The 20,278-nt window shown below is 56.7% G+C and overlaps 2 protein-coding genes across 17 annotated transcripts in view; one reads left to right on the top strand and one right to left on the bottom strand.

The window, feature by feature from the left end:
* The window catches only part of BEGAIN (brain enriched guanylate kinase associated), a 42,772-nt gene extending 39,535 nt beyond the window's left edge, over nucleotides 1-3,237 (top strand). For 8 of the 11 annotated variants that reach the window (XM_036268631.1, XM_036268623.1, XM_036268606.1 and 5 more), the window contains 2 exons: nucleotides 766-849; nucleotides 1,739-3,237. In XM_036268631.1, the coding sequence (XP_036124524.1) occupies nucleotides 766-849; nucleotides 1,739-3,046 (1,392 nt within the window). In that variant the 3' untranslated portion in view covers nucleotides 3,047-3,237. The remainder of the gene's footprint in view (nucleotides 1-765; nucleotides 850-1,738) is intronic. The other 3 variants (XM_036268640.1, XM_036268647.1, XM_036268656.1) reach the window with 3 other exon arrangements.
* A 3,699-nt stretch (nucleotides 3,238-6,936) lies between these two features.
* The window catches only part of WDR25 (WD repeat domain 25), a 136,778-nt gene continuing 123,436 nt past the window's right edge, over nucleotides 6,937-20,278 (bottom strand). For 5 of the 6 annotated variants that reach the window (XM_036253940.1, XM_036253951.1, XM_036253961.1 and 2 more), the window contains exons 5-7: nucleotides 11,067-11,237; nucleotides 7,911-8,051; nucleotides 6,952-7,311 (exon numbers count right to left, since the gene is read on the bottom strand). In XM_036253940.1, coding sequence (XP_036109833.1) covers nucleotides 7,090-7,311; nucleotides 7,911-8,051; nucleotides 11,067-11,237 — 534 coding nt within the window. In that variant the 3' untranslated portion in view covers nucleotides 6,952-7,089. Of the gene's footprint in view, nucleotides 7,312-7,910; nucleotides 8,052-11,066; nucleotides 11,238-20,278 lie in introns of all 6 variants that reach the window. The other variant, XM_036253972.1, reaches the window with a different exon arrangement.

Raw genomic sequence — 20,278 nt, 5'->3', positions numbered from 1 at the left:
CTGAATTAGGGCACCAGCCTCAGCACAGCAGGTGGAGGGGAGGGGGACCAGGGTGGGGGAATAGCAGGGGTGGCCCCGCCTTCAGAAGCTTGGCTAAGCTGCAGGACACCCAGTCCTGGTGGAGCTGGGCCTGTCGGTGGACCCCAGACCCGGCGGTGTCCAGGCTGCCACTGTGGAGGGTCCCTGGATGGGGGTGGGAATCAAAGGCCCAGCGCAGGCACATGCAACAGAGATTCTCCAAAGGCAAAGCCAAATCCCCTAATTCCTACTGTTTGCATCTGTTTTCAGCTCAGGAGGCTGAGCGGGTCCCCACCTGGACCTTGGGTCACACGGCCCCTGTGCCCCCACTCGCCCTGGCCCAGTCCTGCACTCTGAGAACAGGGGTGTGAGAGGGGAGTCTGAGAGGTGGGGTGGCAGGGGCAGCAGGCTTGGGTCTGTCCCTCGTGGTGCCGCACTGGCCACCGAGCTCTCTGCAGGGACTCCGGTCTTTGTGCCTGGGGCCTCCGGAGTTCAGGGGCCATTAGGATCCCTTCTTCCACCACTGCCCCCACCTGGTGACAGGTTCCCCCCTGGGCAGCGCAGGCTCCTCCACGCACCAGCAGCTCCAGGTCAGAGCTCAGGCCCGGTTCTGCAGGCAACAGCATGAGGCCCGGGGAGGGTCTTTGTTCTGCCAACTGCACATGGGCACTGCCCACCAGTTTCCGGTCAGGGTGGCAGGGACCCTGGCGGGGCAAGCCTGGCCCAACGCCTTCTCTTGTCTTTTAGGAGCTCTATAGGAAGGACTGCAATCTAGCGGCCCAGCTGCTGCAGTGCGGCCAGACCTACGGCAGGGTCCATAAGGTGTCCGAGGTAACGTGAGCCCTGTCCAGCCAGGCTCCTCGGTTCAGGTCCCGCCCCACGGCCCCTCCCCACCCACTCTTGAGGGACAGACGCTGGGTGAGCCTGAGCCCCTCCTAGTGCTGCAGTGACCGGGACTTCCTGAGACACGGTGGCAGGCCCCCCTGGGGCATGCACACCTCACCCTCCTGGACAGCTGCATATCACCCTCGGTGTCCTTGGGGGCTGCTCCTTGTCCCTGTTCCAAACCCCCTCTACTCAGCCACCCTCTGTGAACCTCAAGGAACCCGACGGTCTGCTCTGGGCACAAGTACTGACTGCCCGTTTCAGAGGCCGGAGAACTGGCTGCACATGGAAGTGACAGCCAAGGTCACAGGGCGCTCTCGTGCCACATTCAGGCTGGTCCGGGCCCCGCCCCCCAGGCTGCCCCTCCACTCCACACACTCTGCACACCCAGGCCCCTGTCCTTCTCTCTGAACCCTGGGCCTGGGCCACACCTGAGACAATCACAAAATAGATCAAACAGTAGCGGGATGTCCCCACAAGGCACTGGGTGCCGGGCCCTGGCCCTCAATCTTTGTTGCATATGTTTCTGAGTCTGTCTTGTTCAGGAGCACTTGGGAAGCAAGTCAGCCCCTCAGTGGGAAGAAGTGGGGGGAGGGGGCTGTAACCCCAAGAGGGGCCAAGTCAGACCCCGGTGCAGTGCCTGGGGCTCTGCAGGCCCAGTGGGAATGGGCTGGGGGGCCGAAGTGAATCCAGGAACATCCTGGGCCTGGCTCTAGATGGGGCCTTGTGAGAGGCTCTGGGTAGGTTCTTTTTGGTCCTTCTGTCCACATGGGTTGGTTCTAGGCTGACTTGACCCCTGTCCCCCTTCCCTCCTCCTCACCCCGCCTTGTTCCAGCTGCCCTTGGACTTCCAGGAGCGCGTGAGCCTGCACTTGGAGAAGCAGGGCTGCAGCCTGCCCTCCCCGCTCTGCCGCCCCGCCTACGCCGACAGCGCGCCCGCCTGCGCCATCGCCAAGGTGCTGGAGAAGCCCGACCCGGGCAGCCTGTCCTCCCACCTGTCGGACGCCTCCGCCTGCGACCTGGCCTTCCGCGACGGGACGGAGAAGCCGGGCCTGCGGCCCCCCTACAAGGAGGACGTCTACTGCAGCGACACGGCCCTCTACTGCCCCGAGGAGCCGCGGCGTGACCGGCGGCCCAGCGTGGACGCGCCCGTGGCCGACGTGAGCTTCCTCCGGGCGCAGAACTCCACCGACAGCGCAGCCGAGGAGGAGGAGGAGGCCGAGGCGGCGGCCTACCCGGAGGCCTTCCGGCGCGAGGCCTTCCTGGGCTACGCGGGCTCGCTGCCCACGTCCAGCTCCTACTCGAGCTTCAGCGCCACGTCGGAGGAGCGCGAGCAGGGCCAGGCCAGCACGCTGACCGCCTCGCAGCAGGCGCTCTACCTGAACAGCCGCGAGCAGCTCTTCCCGCGCCCGCCCGCCTGCCAGGGCAGCCTGCGCTTCGCCAAGGCCGCCCCCGCGCTGGCCGCCCCGCTGGAGGCCGAGGGCGCGCCCGGCTTCCGGCGCACCCTGTCGCCCTACCAGGCCGAGCCCTACCGCTTCCCGGCCTCCCCGGACCCGCACAAGACCCTGATGTCCCCAAACCTGTGGAGCCTGCGGGCCAAGCCGGGGTCGGCCCGGCTGCCCAGGGAGGACGCGCGTGGCCAGTGGCGGCCCCTGAGCGTGGAGGACATCGGCGCCTACTCCTTCCCGGCCGCGGGCAGCCGCACCTCGCCCCGCAGCTTCTCCGACCGCTACTACGGAGGGGGCTCAGGCCAGAAGGCGGAGGGCCACGCCGGCGCCCTCTACGCCAGCTACAAGGCCGACAGCTTCTCGGAGGGCGACGACCTCTCCCAGGGCGCCCTGGCGGAGCCCTGCTTCCTCCGGGTGGGCGCGCGTGCTGACTCCATGCCCAGCTACCCCGCCGGCGAGGGCAACGGGGAGAGGCTCCGGGGGCAGCTTCGCGGGGTGGCCGGCAGCCCCGAGCCCGAGCACAGCCTCCAGAGCTCCAGGGACTCCTTGGAGCCCAGCTCCATGGAGGCCTCCCCCGAAATGCACCCCGCCGCCCGCCTGAGCCCCCAGCCTGCCTTCCCGCGGACTGGGGGCTCGGGGCTCAGCCGCAAGGACAGCCTCACGAAAGCCCAGCTCTACGGCACCTTGCTCAACTGACCGCCTGCCTGCGGCCAAGGCCAGGGGCACCACACCCCCGCACCCCAGGGAGCCGCCCACCTGTCCCCACACAACCATCCCCCGCCCTGCCACAGACCCCTCTCCTCCAGGTAACCCAGTGCAGCCCAAGAAGAGGACTCCAGCACACGTGTCCCCAGCCCCCCACGACGGACCTTCGGGAGGAGTTTCTCACACACCGACATCTTTTCACACCCGAGATGAGCATTCCCCCCTTTTATAAAGCGAAACTATTTTTCTAGAGAAAAAGGGTCTTTCTTAACGCACTTGGCCTCCAGCTCCCTGGATGGCAGCCTTGCGTTTTCAACACAAAGCTCCTTTATTTTTCGGGTGAGGGTAAGTGGGGCCTGGCCCTTGGAGGGAAGGACAGTGTCCTGTGGAGACACCCAGAAAGCCAGTGACGAGGGCACCCTGAAGCTCTGTCCACAAGGGGAACTGAACGGGTGTAGGGATGTGAAACATTGTAAACGGTTTCCGCGTGTGGCTGACAGCACCCCCAGCTCGTCCGTGGTCCGTCGTCCTGAGTGGGGCCGGTGCTCGTCCCCCAGTGTCCCGCTCCCGGCACACCTGGCTCTACCTCAGACGTAATGAGGCTCTCCCGTTCCTGTGGCTCGCTTTCCTGTCGTCTGTGCTGCATGCCGTCTCGGTACTGTATTTTACATTCATTAATAAAAGACGTTGGTGGAAAGAGCTCGGGTTTGGGCTGTTTCTTCTCCCCACTGCCCTTTGATCTCAGGGACGTGGGCCCTGGGTGTCCACCCCCCTTGTCCTTCGCTGTCTGCGGCCAGGACCGGCTCCTCACAACTCTCCTTCCCCCACTTGGTGTCTTGTCCAGGGTTTGAATTCCTTCGCTGTCCTAATCCACCAGATGCTACTGTTGCCCTTTTATTCAATGTTCCCATATTTACAATCCGCTGCATGTCAGGCTTCACTCCTGCGTGCCCTTTAGTGGGGTCCCTAGTGTTTATTTCTCTGAGGAGGTCTCTGTTCTGCCCCAAGTTTGGAGGGTGTTCTCACTGGGGAGAAAGCCAGTTGGTGATGGCTCTCTGCACCCGGGGATGCCGTTTGCGCTGTCCCTCGTGGTGGTTGGGGACTGGCCGCCTGTCCCCGGGGAAGCTGCTCCTCAGGTGGTAATCTGCCTGTTCTCTTCGGACACTGACATCTTCCCTTTGACTTGGGTTTTCTTCCATTGCCCTGGGGTGTCTGGTTGTGGATTTGTCCTCAGGAATTCCCAAGGAGTCTTGTGTCTGTGGGCTGGTGTCTTTCATCAGTTCTGGAATACTCTCAGTTATTATTTAAACAGATATTTGTCTGCCCACTCTCCCCCTCCTCTCCTCCTCACTGTCGCCGCCTGGGCCCTCTCCGGATGACCCGTGCCCTGTCTGGCATACCGTCTCCACCAGGTCTCTCCCGTCGTGTCCTTTCAACTGCCAAACACAGCTGCTGAGTTTTACAGCTTAGTTGTGCGTTTGTTGTACAAACCACCCTGCTACTTGCCAATAGTTTCCATCTCCGTAGAGGTATTTCCAGGCTCATCTTTTATTTCCTTAAACACAGTGGGCACAGCGGTTCCCCACCTCGGTCTGGCACTTCTATCCTGTGGCATCTGTGGGTCTGTGGGTTCCTGCCCATGCCACCTGGTTTCTCCGTGTGCCTGGTTATCTTTGACGCCCCGAGGATGCAAGTGTAGGTTCTGCCAGACCTGGGTGGAGGGTCCTGCTCCAGGGCCCACTGTTCCCACTGGCACCACCTCGGCCTGTGCATGCCTTCAAGTTCCCTGGACACTCAGCTCCACGTGTCCGGGGTGGGTCTGCCTCTTGCCATGCAGCCCCCAGTAGGAGGGGCCTTGTTGTGGCTGCCAGTGTCCCTGCCCTTGACCTACCTCTGCAGAGGAGGCCTGAGCCGGCCCAACGGCCCCCCTTCTCGGCCAGATTCGCCCCAGGGAGCAGCCTCCCGGAGCCAGAGGGGGCTGTGGAGAGGCTCAAGAGTCCACTCCCCTCCCTGGGGCCATTTCCCATGGGCAGATGGAGGAAGTGACCCTCACTGAACTAGGGGCAACTGGGAGGGTGGAGGGGAAAACAGAAGCCCCTGGCACCCCGCGGGTGCTCTCTCAGAGGCCTCCCCACGGGGTCCTGCGCCTCGTCAGCCCCCCACCCGTGTCAACCATGCAACTAGGCGGCAGGGCTGAGAACCCTAAGGGCTAGGCAGCCTGGCCCAGAGGCCCTCTAAGATTCAGGGTCTGACCCCACACCACCTCCGAACCCAAGGCTCCCCTTGATGACCTCCAGACCTCACAGAGTGTCCTGCCATGGCCACCAGAGCCAGCAACAGCCGGTGTGTGGTGCCCTCCTCCACCAACCCCCGTCTCATTCCACTCGAAATCCTGCCACACCCAGGGAAACCCTGTCTGCACACCACCACCTACCACCCGTCCACGCACGTTCCAGCTCAGCCCCGCAGGGCAGTGCGGTGGGGCTCCGCCACCAGCCACCAGCTCGCTGTGGTTCTGGCAAGTCCCAGGCGCCTCTGGTCCAACTGCCCCTCTGGAGCCTGAGCACAGGGACTGGTGAGATTCCCAGGGGCCCCTACAGAGCCCCAGGCTGGGCCAGGGGGTTCCTGAGGGAGGGAACAGGCACAGGCTCTGGAGTAGGATGGCCAGGGGCTCATCCCTCTGCCCTAGGAGCAGCGGTTTCCTCCCCTGGCTGGAGGGGAGCAGCCCACCTCGCGGACTCCACTTGCAGGGGGGCGGAGTCTGACAGCACGCAGAGGAGGTGTTCCTCCCCTCGAGGCGGCTGCAGCTCAGAGGACAAGCGAGGTGAAGGTGAGCTCGGCCTACGATGATAGGGGTGGGCACAGCCCGCACTTCCTGTTCAGTCTTGCTCCACACTTTCTAAATTTAGCTGCTGCTTTTAAAATTGCGGGCGGTGAACTCCCATCCCGTGCACAGGACCAGAGCCAGCCTTTGAGGACGCTGTCTGAGAGCGTTTGGAGACACAGGCAGAGGTACAGCGCCCAGCCCCCACTCTTCCCCACCGAGTCGCCCCACCAAGGGAGGGGCTGGCAGGCAGCTGCACCTCCAGGGCACCGCGGCTTCTGGGGAGCCCTGGATGTCTCCCCGCACCATGGGGGCAGAGCTTTGGTCAGCTCAAGGTGACCAGCATGGAAAACAAGCGGACTGGAGGAGAGCTAGCTGACAGCAGCCTGGGCCTGGAACTCCCCCGCCCCGCCCGTGGGCCTCCTCCTCAGGTCCTCTGTGTGTGGTCACTGACTCCGCTGCTGGGGATGCCCTCACCAGCTCGCGCCTGCCTCCTCCAGGAAGCCTTCCGGGGCTGCAGGGACCCCTCTGCCCTGAGCCATGGCACCTGTAGTCCCGCCCCGTGGGTGGATCCTTGGGCTCTCGGGCAGCCCGTTACAGTCCCGGTGAGTTAAGTGGCAGCAGCCTGCCCAGGCCCCAGCAGCAGGGTCTTCCCAGCCCGACTCCTCGAGATTCCTCGAGGGCCCTGTGCTTCTCCGCGCCACTTCTCCACCGGGACGCATTCGCGTGGGCAGCACGCACACCTGGCGGGGCTGGGAGGCCCAGGGCCCCAGCGGGCTGTGCTTCGTGGGGAGGGGGAGGGGCCTGGGCCGGAGCAGCAGGGCCCGTGAGACTCGCAGTCCTGCCGGCTCCGGCACAGACTTCTGAGGACAGACCTGAGACCCGGAGCCCCCACTCCCGGGACCCCTGGTCGGGCCCCACCGCCGGCTCCCAGCATCTGCTCCGGAGCCCCAGGAGCTGCGAGTGGGGCGGCGAGAGGAACGCAACACTCGTCACTGACGGCACCTAAGGACAGCGACTCACGTTTACTGAGTCCCCGGCGGGACAGGTGCTCGCTGACACCCTCACGGCCCGAGACAAAGGTCCCTGTCCCCATTTCACAGAGGAGGGAACAGTCATAGGGTGGAGGCAGCTCCGCGCACCGGGGCTGACCTCAGTATTTAGTCCCACCCACCCCGAGGCAGGGGAGCCGGAGGTTCTGTGCAGACGCTCAGTGCCAGATCTTAATGTCGCCCTCCCAGGAGCAGGTGGCGAGGACGGAGGGCAGCACGGGGTGGAAGGTGGTGCCCACGCAGGCTTGCGTGTGCCCGTGCAGCGTGCGCGCTCGGCTGGCCGTGCGGAAGCAGTAGAGCAGGGCCCGGCCGTCAGCGCTGCCCGTCACCAGCAGGTCTCCGTCCGGGGAACACTCACAGCCCACCGAGTAGCCTTCCACCTGCAAAGAGGGACATGGGGTGAGCAGGCCCACAGCGGCCCTGCACACAGCCCCATCTGTGAGGTGGGAGTCATTTCATCCCTCCTACAGAGAGGCGGGCCAGGATCAGCGCCAGGGCACAGCCTGAGCTCCCCCTAGAGGCAGGGTCCTGGCGTGGACCACGCACAGGGCTGCTGCAGTGGAGTCCGGCTGGAACAGCTCCGGACAGCTGATGGGGTCCACCTGCCGGCAGTCACCAAGCCCCAGGCCCTGCACCCCAATGAGGCAGGCCTCCGTGAGGCAAGGGGGCAGAGCTGGAAGGAGCCCTCACCCCTGTTCTGTCCTGCCCCCTCCCCACCCCCGAGACAGGTCCACGTGAGCCAGCGAAGAAGGGGGAACCTTTCCTGCCCAGCGGCTGGGGCCTGGGGCAGGGCCAGACGGGCCAGGGCCTTGAGTGGACACCAGGCCACATGGCATGTGGCCACCTGGAAGGCAGAGAACAGAATCTGCTGGACAGAGTGTCCATGCACTCTGGGACCCCGAGTCTATCGCTGGCATTGTCTGGCAGGAGCCCTGGGACCAATGCTCAGCTACCCCCCGGGGGCTCAGGGAGGCGGTACCTTGTGCCCTTCATAGCGCCGCCTTCTGCTCATCCGGTAGGGCCACACGGCGGAGAAGAGGGCCAGGTAGTTGCCATTGGTCTGCGCCAGGAACACAGGCTCCCGCGGGTGCAAGGCGAGGCTGGGGCAGGTGTACCTCTCCTGAGAGACAGCGGGGCCACAGAGAGGATCAAGATTGCTCCGGGCCAGGCCTGCTGCCTCTGCCCGTGGGGCCCTGCACCCTCCTCCCGGACCTTGGCTCGGGGTCTGTATGAGTTTCTTGTTGCTGCTGTAACCAACTCCGCAAATCTAGTCACTTAAAATGGCACCAAGTCATCATCTTACAGATCTGGAGGCAGATCGACCAGGTCTCTCCGGGCTAATCAAGGAGTCAGCAGAGCTGCGTTCCCTCTGGAGGCTCCGATGGAAACGTGTTTCTCACACTCCAGCTTCTAGGGTTCACTTGCCCTCCTGGCCCACAGCTCTGGGGTGGACAGCTAAAGGGCCCCCAGAACATAGCCACGTCCCAATACCTGGGGCCTGAGAATGTCACCTTGCATGTCTTTGCAGATGTAACTAAGTTAAGAATCTTGATGTGCAGAGATCATCCTGTATTACTGCCTAAATGCAGCCATGTGTATCCTTATAAAAGGGAGGTACGGCCCGGCCGGTGCGGCTCAGTGGATTGAGCATTGGCCCAGGGACTGAGAGGTCCCAGTTCAATCCCCAGTCAGGGCACATGCCCGTGTTGCGGGCTTGATCCCTGGTAAGGAGCATGCAGGAGGCAGCCAATCGATGCTTCTCTCTCACATTGATGTTTCTATCTCTCCCTTTTTCTCTCTCTAAAAAAGAAATCAATATTTTTTAAAAACCCAGGCCGGGAAACCTCCCTGTTGAATGGGCTCAGTCACACAGAAGCTCCCTGAAAGCTGCCCTCTCCACTGCACCTGTCCTTCCATGTTCCCAAGAGTTGCCCTTGAGTTGTCTCTAAAGGAGCCAAAATGCAGAGGGCAAAGCAGGGAGCAGTCAGACTAATAAGACACAACTGCAGACGCATGTGCCCATCAGAGGCATGGATGCGGTGGCAGCCCTATAATGAGCTCCCAGCAAGACGCTGCCCAGCAAAGCCCCCCCCCCCCCACCAGGAAGGCGAGGAGGTGTGGTTCTAGGGTGGCTCAGGCAAGCAGCACTCTGTGGACCTCACTCACTTCCCCTGCTCGCCACTGGGACTGATGGGAGCAGGAAGCCCAGTGGTCACACGGCCCCCTCTTCCCCTCCCATGGCCTGTCCTTCCTGGGAGGTTGCACTAGACCCTGAATTGAAGGTCTAGAGGCAGGTTTCTCAGGGTCACTTAGCGCTTCTGAAAACATGGGAAAAGCAGGGAGAGGGAGAAAGTGTGTATGTACACCTGATACATATTTTAAAATTCAGGGTGGGTACACCAAAGAGATTAACCATGGCTTATTTGAAATCCTAAATAATGATGGTGATGGTGATGATGATGACTGTGGTAATGATGATGGTAGTAATTATGTTAGTGATGGTCATGATGACAGTGGTGATGATGATAGTCATTGTGATGATGACAATGGTGATGACAGTGATAATAACAGTGATGACAGTGGTGATGATGACAGTGACAGTGATTATGATAGTGAGAATGGTGATAGAGGTGATGATAATCATAGTGATAATGATGGTGTTAGTGATGGTGATGATGGTGGTGATGGAGATGATGATGGTGGTGGTGGAGATGATGATGGTATATGATGATGGTGGTGGTGGTGATGATGATAATGATAGTGATGGTGATGATGGTGATGATGATGATGATGATGGAGATGATGATGGTATAATGGTGATGATGATGGTTATGATGACGGTGGTGATGGTGATGGTGATAATGATAGTAATGATGATAGTGATGGTGATGATAGTGATGATGGTGATGATGGTGAAAACAATGATGGTGATGATGATAATGATTATGGTGGTGATGGTAATGATGGTTATAGTGATAATGGTGATGATGATGATAGTGATGATGGTGGTGGTGGTGGTGATGGTGATAATGATGGTGGTGATGGTGGTGATGATGGTGACAAAAATGATGGCGATGATGATGATGGTACTGATGATGGTGATTATGAAGATGATGATGGTAAATGGTGATGATGATGGTTATGATGATGATGGTGGTGGTGGTGGTGGTGACGGTGGTATAATGATGGTCGTGATGGTGATGATGATGGTTATGATGATGGTAGTGGAGGTGGTGATGGTGGTATAATGATGGTCGTGATGGTGATGATGGTGGTGGTGGTGGTGATGGTGGTATGATGATGGTTGTGATGGTGGTGGTGGTGGTGATGGTGGTAAGATGGTGGTGGTGATGGTGGTGGTGGTATGATGATGGTCATGATGGTGATGATGGTGGTTATGATGATGGTGATGGTGGTGGTTGTGGTGATGGTGGTTATGAGGATAATGGTGATGGTGATGACGGTGGTGACGATAGCAGTGACGATAGGTAATGCATTTATAGAGCACTCCCTGTGCCTGGCACTGTTCTAGATCCTTTATTCTCTCTTTTAATTCTCAAACCACTCTATGAGGCAAGTAATATTCTCACCCTCAATTTCCTAAGAGGAAAATGAGAATCAAACAATCAAACAGGCTAAATAATGGGCTCAGGACCCCCAGCTTGTAAGTGATGAATCCACGACCATAATTCAGATGGTCTAACTTGATGTTTTTTGCTTGAACTCTTGAGTTACAGCCCCTGCCAAAGCCACTTGGCAAGGGCGGAGGCCGTGGGCTGGCTGGGCTGGCAGAGAAAGGGTAGGGGTTACCTCGAGCTGCTCGGCCACCTGCCAGTCCATCTGGACTGGGCTGCCCCTCCACACCCTTACCCTGTGGGGTAGCAGTACTGGGCAGGGAAAGTGGGAGGACAGTTAGGGAGAGGCTGTAACACGGAGCCTGTGGAAGGCTCTCCTGGGAGGCCTGAACTTATACTTGCCTTCCCCTAGCCTAGAGAGTTCAGGCAGCCAATCTGTCTCCAGAGATCCTGCCCATTAACCATCTCCCACAGGAAGCGACCCGGGACCCCAGACAGCCTAGGGCTACATGGATGCATCCTGGAACTGAAACCGAAAGCCATGCCAAAGAGTTTCTCACATGGAAAATCTGGTTGGAGATCCTGGCAGAGCTCCGGAAGTCCCAGGCAATAATGGTACGATCAGCAGAGTCCCGGCTCGAAGCATCTGTGCTGCTCAGAAACTCAGAGCCTTCCTGGAGGAAGAGGATGTCCAGGGTCTGCTGGATGGTCGCCTTGTAACTTCTCACCACCTGCAAGAGTGGGCACCTGTCAAGCTGGTGGGCCCCAGGAGCACTGCGCAGGCCCCTGCAGGGAAGCAGAGCGCAGTGTAGGATAAAGCACCCCTGGCTGAGCAGCCCAAGCTGTGGAGTTGGGGGCTGGTGCAAGGAAACCGTGGGGCCCTCTGGCCCTACCAGGCAAATGTCTGTCTCCCTCAGGACCTGCCCTGCAACACTTCCCACAGCCTTACCTGATGGCATCTCCTCATGGACAGTCCTCCCCCCATGTTCACCCCACACCCATCGGTGCTGGGCCCAGGGAGGCATGATGATCTCCAGCGAGATTGGCCCCTAGAGAGCCATGAGGGCGAGCTGAGCGAAGGGCCCACGTCTAGCCAAGGGCACCCACGGGATATGAGTGATGCCCATCAATCCAGAGCCATACTTGTGATTCAAGCTCACACAGTCCCGGCCTATCGCCCCCGGAGTGGAAGCTGTATGGCTGGGAGCGAATGTTCTCGGAGACCGTAAAGCCAGAACCACAGTGCACAGGTTAGCCTCACACACACGTTTTCTATCTCAGCACGATCGTCAATGTTCCAAAGCTGCGGCCTCAGCAGCTGAGGGCACTGAGCACCGGCAGCGGTTACGCTCTCCTTGCAGCCTTCATCATCCACCTGCTGTTCTAAGACAGCTGGTTTGGCAGTGGCACGTGCGGGGCGGGCCCAGGACGGGTGGAGTCTAACAAGAACCTCCACTTAACAGATTCACAGATGACCGATGTGAAATGGCAATACTGAGTCAGGGCACGGTGCCTCTGGCCTGCCTGCTGCCCCAGCCGCCTATTTATCAGCTCCCAGGGCGCCACCATGCGGCCACAGCATGAACAGTTCGCCAGTACCTCAGCCGGAGGCGGGGCCATCTTGACAATTTTTAAAAAAAAAAAACTGGAGTGCACAGCCTTTCAAATGTTGCAGACTTTTATTTTCTGTCATATTCTTTCAAATGCACATATGTCAAATTCGCATTCAATGAAGCACTCTAAATCCAATTTTGACGGGGGGGGGGGGGTTGGAGACCCATTCTGTAGATGAGGAACACTGAGGCTCAGCGAGATGCAGGGGTTTGCCAAGGTCACACTGCCAGGTGTGGTGGAGCTGCTCCCAGCCCCCGCTGCTCCCCTGGGGCCCAATCCCAGTTTCCTGCCGGATCATTCCTGCCTCAGCAAATGCTGGGGCAGATTCCTGGCGATGGGTGGGCAACAGGTGCCCACTCTTCCCTGAGTCTCTTCAAAGCAGCCCCCAAGCAGGGCGGCTTCTGCTAGGCCTCTGACGCCTGAGGGGTGATCTGGGGGCAGAAAAGAGAGGGCAGCCCTGCAGGCCTCTGAACACAGGGCAGGGAGATGGCTGCCAACCTGCTCCCTCCCTCCATGTACCAGGAGGGCACAGCGGCTGGGCTGCCTGCCGAGTCTGGGGCTGGGGCAGCAGTCTAGGGCCTGGGGGGGACATGGCATCCCCAACATCTGCTCTGCTAAGCTTGCACGTCCTTCCAAGTCACAGGAGCAGTGCCCTCCCAGGCAGTGTCAGGAATCTACTTTGGAGGGAAGGAGGCAGGGAGGAGCGGGATAATGGGGAGAACCCCTCATGGCTCTGACCTCTTACTGGGTCCAAATGCATCCACTCCTCCCATTCCCACCCCACCCCCCGCCACTCCTGTCTCCCCTCCCTTAAACCACCTCCCCAGCAGACACCCACGCTTCCACTGGCCTGGACCACGTGGGGCCTGAAGGCCTTCCTCCCCTTTTCCCGAAGCCTCTCTATCAGGCGGTTCAGATGAGAAGCAGGACGAGAGATGATCGGGCAGCATTTCCAAGAGTGTACGTCTGGCCTGGCCTGTGTCCCTGGAGGTGGCCTGTGCAGTGAGGCGCTTCTCACCCCACCAGTGATGGGGGGCACACAGCAGCCCCTGAACCCCACCAGCCCATAGAGAAAGGCCATTCAGTGGGCACCCGTACACGTTGCGCCAGCAGGACTGCACCCCTGGGGGCAGGTTCAGGCCTCCGCACCTCAGCCCCTCTGCACCTTGGCAGCACCTGGACCCCCACTGGTGCCCGGGAAACACACTGACCCAGTAGAGGAGGGAGGAAGAGAGGGGCCCTGCTGCTCACTGAGCGCCCATTAAATGCCAGCCACTGGCCTGGGGGTGGTTTCACAAAAGTCATCTCATGAAGACACAACAGTGGGAGGCAGCTGCACCCACGGGGCGGCATGGAGGGCCCGAGAGAAGCAGGGAGCCGGGGTCCTGGGCTTGCCAGCGGCAGAACTGTGCGCGCCCACCAGCACACCACCCGCCTCCGAAGGCCAACTTTTCCAGAATGAAAACGGCTGTTCTGCGCATTTCCTGGGAATGATGGAAATGGCCCAATCCATTAGGGCATCATAAAAGCGAATGGCTGGGACACAAGCCGTGTTATGGGCGAGCCCTGCCAATAGCATGCCATCGGTGGAGGGCTGACCTTTGAAGCGATCGCCCAGAACGTGATTTACAGGCCTTCACAACTGCTCGGGCCCGGGAAAGAGAGCCATTCATGTGTCTATCTGGTGGGTTTTATGGCAACCTTAATTACACCGACAGCTGGCGCGTCCCGTCCCAGGGGCGTGGGGTGCGCAACGGGCCTAACTAGCTGGATCCAGAAGGGAGCCTCATCGAACTCTCCTGGCAACCGGGGCCTGTTGGGTAAGCAGCTATTTGGCCAAAGGTCTAAGGCTTTGGGGAAAGTGGGAGACAGGGTCATGATCATTCAGTGGTGATGAAAGCCACCTGATGTCCTGAAAATCTGCCAGCTGCATGGCCCACCAGGCACTGGGTAATGGGCTCCCTGGGGCTCATCAAGGGCACTTCCAAGGGCGTGGGGCTGGGGTGGCTCCGGTCCTGGCCCAGCTGCTGGCGTACCGTGTGCAGGGAGCCCCTCCCTCTCTGGTCCGGTCTTTGAGTCAGCACCACCAGGAGCCCTGGCAGCACAGTGGGCCTCTGGGCCTCAGCACTGCGGGCGCCAGCTGCCCTCACCACACCCCTGCCAGCCCTCTACCCAACCGGAGGGAGAGGCGAGGGCACCCTGCTCCTGGCTCCGCAGGGCCCTGTGCTCCGTCAGCCCACGGCCCAGGCCACCCCAGGACTTGAGCCCCTGGGACAGATCGCACATTTCCGGGCCCCAGCCAGCACCGGACCGCACACCGCAGGCATCAGCCGGTTACTGAGCTCATGTGTGGATAAACAAACGGACCAATGAACAAAAGAACAACTTGAAAAGTAGTGACCTTCAGGCCTCTGATTGGGGCTGAGGCAACGCCCACCGAGCGGCTGACCCCGGCTCCAGCAGGCGCGGGAGATGACATTCATCCACAGAGTGCGCCTGTGGCCTGGGACACGGGGACAAAGGAAACCTGACTTCCCAAGGAGCTCCGAGACCTTGGCAGGGTGGGAGGGCAGGACAGAGCAACTGTGCCCAATGCCACATCGCACTGCCCAATGCCCAGTGGAGGCAGACGCCCAGGTATCAGAGCCTGGAGGCCTGTTACTGGCTGCATGGCCCTGGGCAAGAACCTGCATCTGCTTCAGTCGCCACCCCGACGGTGGGACAATAACAGGACCTCTGGCTTGGGAGTAAACGGGGGCGTGTACTCAACACCTGGCTCAGCGGCCACCAGGCAGCCGATGCTCTCAACCTCCTCCTCCGGGGTCGGCAACAGCTCGAGTCCCCAGGACGGGCCGTGAGTCCCTGGGCAAGTCCCTTCTCCCCAGATTTCAATTCCTCCCCTAGAAATGAACATGTTGGCCTCTTCCCAATGCTTGGATGCGAGGGGTCTGTGCATACGGCAAACTGGAGGAGTGAGTGGGGCCACTGTCTATGGTCCAAATCCTGTCACACCGGACGGGGTCAAACGTTCACATCAAAAAGAAACCATAAAGCTATGAGGAGAAAACAGGATTGAATTTTCCTATGACCTGGAACTGGAGGGAAATTTCCTGGCTATGACTCCAAGGCCAGAAGCAATAAGACAAAAGATGCGTAAATCTGACTATGGGATGATGATGATGATGATGATGACTGTGGCATGGCATAAAAACAAGTAAATAAATAAAAAAGACATACGAGAGAAATATTTGCAACTTATATTAGAGGCAAAGGTCACTACCCCTAAAATACAGTTTCTAAAAATAGATGAAAGTGACCAATAGCTCTACAAAAAAGTGAGCAAGAAAAGTGAACAGAAAGGTCAATAAAATGTAATTGGTCCTTCGACCTCACAAGAAATGATCTTTAAAAAAAAAAAAAAATCCTCACCCGAGAATATTTTTCCATTTATCTTCAGATAGAATGGAAGAGAGAGAGAGAGAGAAACATCGACGTGAGTGAGGCACACTGACTGGTCGCCTCCCGCAAGACCCTGACCAGGGCCGGGGACCAAACTGCAACCGAGGTACATGGTGCCCTTGACCGGAACTGAACCCGAGACTCTGGTCCATGGGCCAGCACTCTAACCACTGAGAGAAATCAGCCGGGGCAAGAAATGACCACTTAAATTACACAAGGTATCATTTATTACCTATCATATTAGCAAACTCCACAAGTTTGAACACACACTTCGTTAGCCGGCTGTGGGGCATGAGTGGCACAGAGGTGACCAGTATGAGCCCTGTGCAGAGAACTGGGCAACACAGACATGGCGCCACCGGCTCGGCATGCAGCCGAGAGCAGAGCCCACAGCCACACGGAAGGGACCGGTCCCAAAGCGGCACTGGCAGTGCGCCCAGACAGGAGCCGAGGCCACTGAAACCAGCACTACTTGAAAGAGTACAAACTTCAGAAGGGCCAGAAGAAACATCAGCAAGGGGTCGGCACATCCCCATTCCGGATGCTCCGCGGCCATGGAAAACTCAGCTCCCCTCCCTGCCTGCTTTGGGGACCTCCAGATACACACCGCACAGTGCAAAAAGCAACGCAGGAGAAAAGGGGTGGAAAGTAAACAGAAGAGACGCTGTGAATACATGTATGTGTTTGCTTACCTTAAAAACAGTTGAAAGGTAGCCCTGACCAATTTGGTTCAGCGGTTAGAGCGTCGGCCTGCAGACCAGAGAGACCTGGGTTCGGTTCCCGCTAAGGGCGCGTACCTCAGTTGCAGTTTGTCCCCGGCCCTGGTTGGTCATATGGGTGGTGGCCACTCGATGTGTCCCTTTCACGTTGATGTTTCTCTCTCTCTCTCTCCCTCCCTCCCTCCCTCAGTCCCTCCCTCCCTCCCTCCTTCCCTCCTACTCTGTCTGAACAAAAAATGGAGAAATATCCTTGGGTGAGGATTAAAAAAAACAGTTGAAAGGTAACCTAGAAACAAAGTCAATAGAGGAATAAGACCGCCTCTAGAGGAAGAAAGAGAAGAGAATGGAGGAGATGAGCTTGGGGTTAGAACCTGGAAAATTTCTGGAAAGGGCCAAAGAGTAAATATTTTAGGGTTTGTGGGCCACATAGAGTCACTATTCTCTGTGTGTGTGTGCGCACACGCGTGTGCGCGTGTTACAGCACTTAAAATGTAAACCAACCCTAAGAAGCCTGAAACACCCATCAGAAAGAACATATGCCATGTTCATAGCAGCACTATTTACAATAGCTAAGATCTGGAAACAGCCCAAGTGTCCATCAGTAGACGAATGGATAAAAAAGCAGTGGCACATACACACAATGGAGTACTATGCAGCTGTAAGAAAGAAAGATCTCTTATCCTTTGAGACAACATGGAGGGACCTGGAAAGTATTATCCTAAGCGAAGCAAGCCAAGCAGAAAAAGACAAATACCACATGATCTCACTTATTTGTGGAATATAATGAACGTAACAGTCTGAGGAATAGGGTAGACCCAGAGACGTAGAAGTAGGGTACAGACTGACAACCCTCAGAAGAGGGGGTGGTAGGAGGAGGGAAGAGACAAACCACAGAACTTATATGCATGTACGCATAACCAATGGACATGGACAACAAAGCCAGGGACGGGGTGGGAGGGAATGGGGAGGAGGGTGTCAATGGGGAAAAAAAGGAGAAACATCTGTAACAAAAATAAAAAAAAATAAAAAAAAAAGAAATGTAAACCAGCCCTGGCCAGTGTTGCACAGTGGCTAGAGCATCAGCCCACGCACTGAAGGATCACGGGTTCAATTCCCAGTCCAAGGTACATACCTGGGTTGCAGGTTCAATCCCCGCCCTTGTCAGGGCACATGCAGAAAGCAACCAATTGATGTGTCTTTCTTACATCTGTTTTTCCCTCTCTCCCTCTCCCCCACCTCCCTCCCTTCCACTCTCTCCAAAAAAGTCAATGGAAAAAAATATCCTTGCGCCCTGGCCGGTTTGGCTCAGCGGTTGGAGCGTCGGCCTGCGGTCCTGAGAGACCCGGGTTCGGTTCCTGCTAAGGGCACGTACCTCGGTTGCAGTTTGTCCCCGGCCCTGGTTGGGTCGTGTGGGTGGCAACCACTCGACGTGTCCCTTTCACGTCGATGTTTCTCTCTCTCTCTCTCTCTCTCCCCCTCCCACACTCTATCTGAACAAAAAATAGAAAAAATGTCCTTGGGTGAGGATAAAAAAAAAAAAAAAAAAAAAATATCCTTGGGTTAGGATAGACAACCACCACAAAAAGCAAACCAGATTGGACCCAGGAGCTGTAGTTTTCCAATCCCTGCTCTAGAACAATATACATATTTTACAACATTATACAGCAAAATTAACTTAAAAAGCAGTCTCTAAAATGCAAAAGAAAAATTAAGCAAATGAAACAAACCACATATTGAGCTAGTAGCTTAACCACACAAATAGAATTTATTTTAAGAGATGTTAAGGCACAGTAATTTGATGGTAGGTCCTTAGCTGAATATACATTATGAACAGTAATTTGATGGTAAACCCTAATCAGATATGCACTGTGGACAAAAAGAACTGTGAGAAATCTTAAACTGTTTTCAGTCATTAAATTGCTAGTGTCAATATATATATATATTTTAAAAAATTGTGTTAAGGCAGATAGAAATAAAAATTTTCAGTATAAAAGAAATCAAAAGTATGGCCCTGGCCGGTTTGGCTCAGCGGTTAGAGCGTCGGCCCACAGACAAAAGAGTCGCGGGTTCAATTCCGGTCAAGGGCATGTACCTCGGTGGCGGTTAACCCTGGCCCTGGCTGGAGTTGTGCGGGAGGCAACCAGTCAATGTGTCCCTCTCACATCAATGTTTCTCTCTCTCTCCCCCTCTTACTCTATCTAAAGATAAAAATGGAAAAATATCCTCGTGTGAGGATTAAAAAAAAAAAAAAGAAAAGAAATCAAAAAGTATATAAAAGCGAAGAAGCCAAAGAAAAGTTCTGCGATCCTAAATTTGAACTGGAAAAACCAGTATTACCAATGATGCACTTTTTTCCTTAACAACAAAACCCTTTCCTAGCTGTGTCCGCAGAAGGGGCCCCGGTGCAATGACCAACCAGCGTGCTCAGCTTCTGTCTCTGACCCAGCTAAACCCACAAGAGACAGGTGATAGACCAGGCATCACACAGTTTTTATAACCACATGGCAGGTGTTCACAGAGAAGAGGAGAGACTGGTCAAAGTAAGCTGAGACATGGAGGATGTATGAGAACCCCAACGCACTTGTAGACATGAAACACAGTGTTCGGATGAAAGATACAGTAAATGGAATCAGAGGAAAAAACACAGAATTTTTTTAAATGAACAAAATCTCGTTTTAACTCCAAATGGAGCAAATCCACAACGGCCTCTCACTTCCTACCACAAATTACAAGTAAAACTTCTGGCTAAAATTCAAGAAGCAACTACCTAAAGGCTGAGAAGGAAGAACAGGTGGGTAGGGTCAGGGGAAGAAGTCAAAGCTGGAAGAAAAACCAGTATGGCGAGTGAGGCTCTAGGTTTGTGGGGTTTTTAGTTTGAGTTTTGTTTGTTTTTTTGGAGGGGGGTGTCTTTTAACTGCCGACACTGACTCAGACTGACTGAATTTAGGAATTATGTAGTGGGCACAAACAGCAAAAACTCTGAAAGAAATCCATCATTCTGCTCAAAGGGACCCAAAAAAAGCTGGGGGAGGGGGCTATAAGCCAGGGAGCATTGGGGATTTTAAAACATGGCCATCTTGCTGCCCCAGCCCTGCCCAGATGACCCCTGCCCCGGAGCAGAACCACACTGCGCTGACATGAGCCTACAGCCCAGAGGAGAGAGTCTGAACAGAAGAACTGGACAAAGTGCTCTTACTTCAAAAACAGTAAGAGGAAAATCCACGTCATTTTTCCTGTATTTTCTCCGAAGTTAGACGCTTTGCCTTGAGCGGGATCCCAGTATGGACACAGCGTGGCAAAGCAGAAGGCTAATACTCGGAGAGAATTCCGTCTCTCTGGGTCCAAGAACCAGGAAAGGAGGCCCTGGGGAGACAGGGGGTGAGGGGGAAACTCCAAAGGGGAGAGCTGAGAAGGGAGTCCTCTAATTCTGTGTACGAGCGGACATGTGCCCCAGGCACCCCTAAGCTACACGTGCAGAACACATGCACAGAGGCACAGCTAACGCTCTGAGTAGTGTGACACCAGAAAACCACTGCCAGGTCTGACACGAGCCCTTGCGTCACTCGGCATCACGAAGGTTTTGAATACTGAAGTGGAACCACTGCTCACAGAAGAAGAGAAAATTTGCCATCCGCGTCTAACCATTTGGTTGTCCATGGAAACACACAGTGTTCTCCACAGGGTTTAACAGGATCCGGGACCTGACAATATAATATTGAAAATATTGTCAATCTGTAGGATATATTCATCTTTTTTCATTGACATTTAGAGAGAGAGGAAGGGAGAAGGAGAGAAAGAGAGAAACACTGATCATCTGCCTCCCACATGCCCCGCACTGGGAATCAAGCCCACAAACCCAGCATGTACCCTGACTGGGAACTGAACTGGCAACCCCTTGGTGCATGGGACAATGCCCAACCACACCGGCCAGGGCGGGATATATCCTTACATTACCTGACATATACGAACCAGGAAAGTGT

The sequence above is a fragment of the Molossus molossus genome, unplaced genomic scaffold (assembly GCF_014108415.1).
Source record: "Molossus molossus isolate mMolMol1 unplaced genomic scaffold, mMolMol1.p scaffold_m16_p_1, whole genome shotgun sequence".
In the NCBI taxonomy this organism is placed as follows: domain Eukaryota; kingdom Metazoa; phylum Chordata; class Mammalia; order Chiroptera; family Molossidae; genus Molossus; species Molossus molossus.
This window is presented reverse-complemented; position numbering and strand designations above follow the sequence as displayed.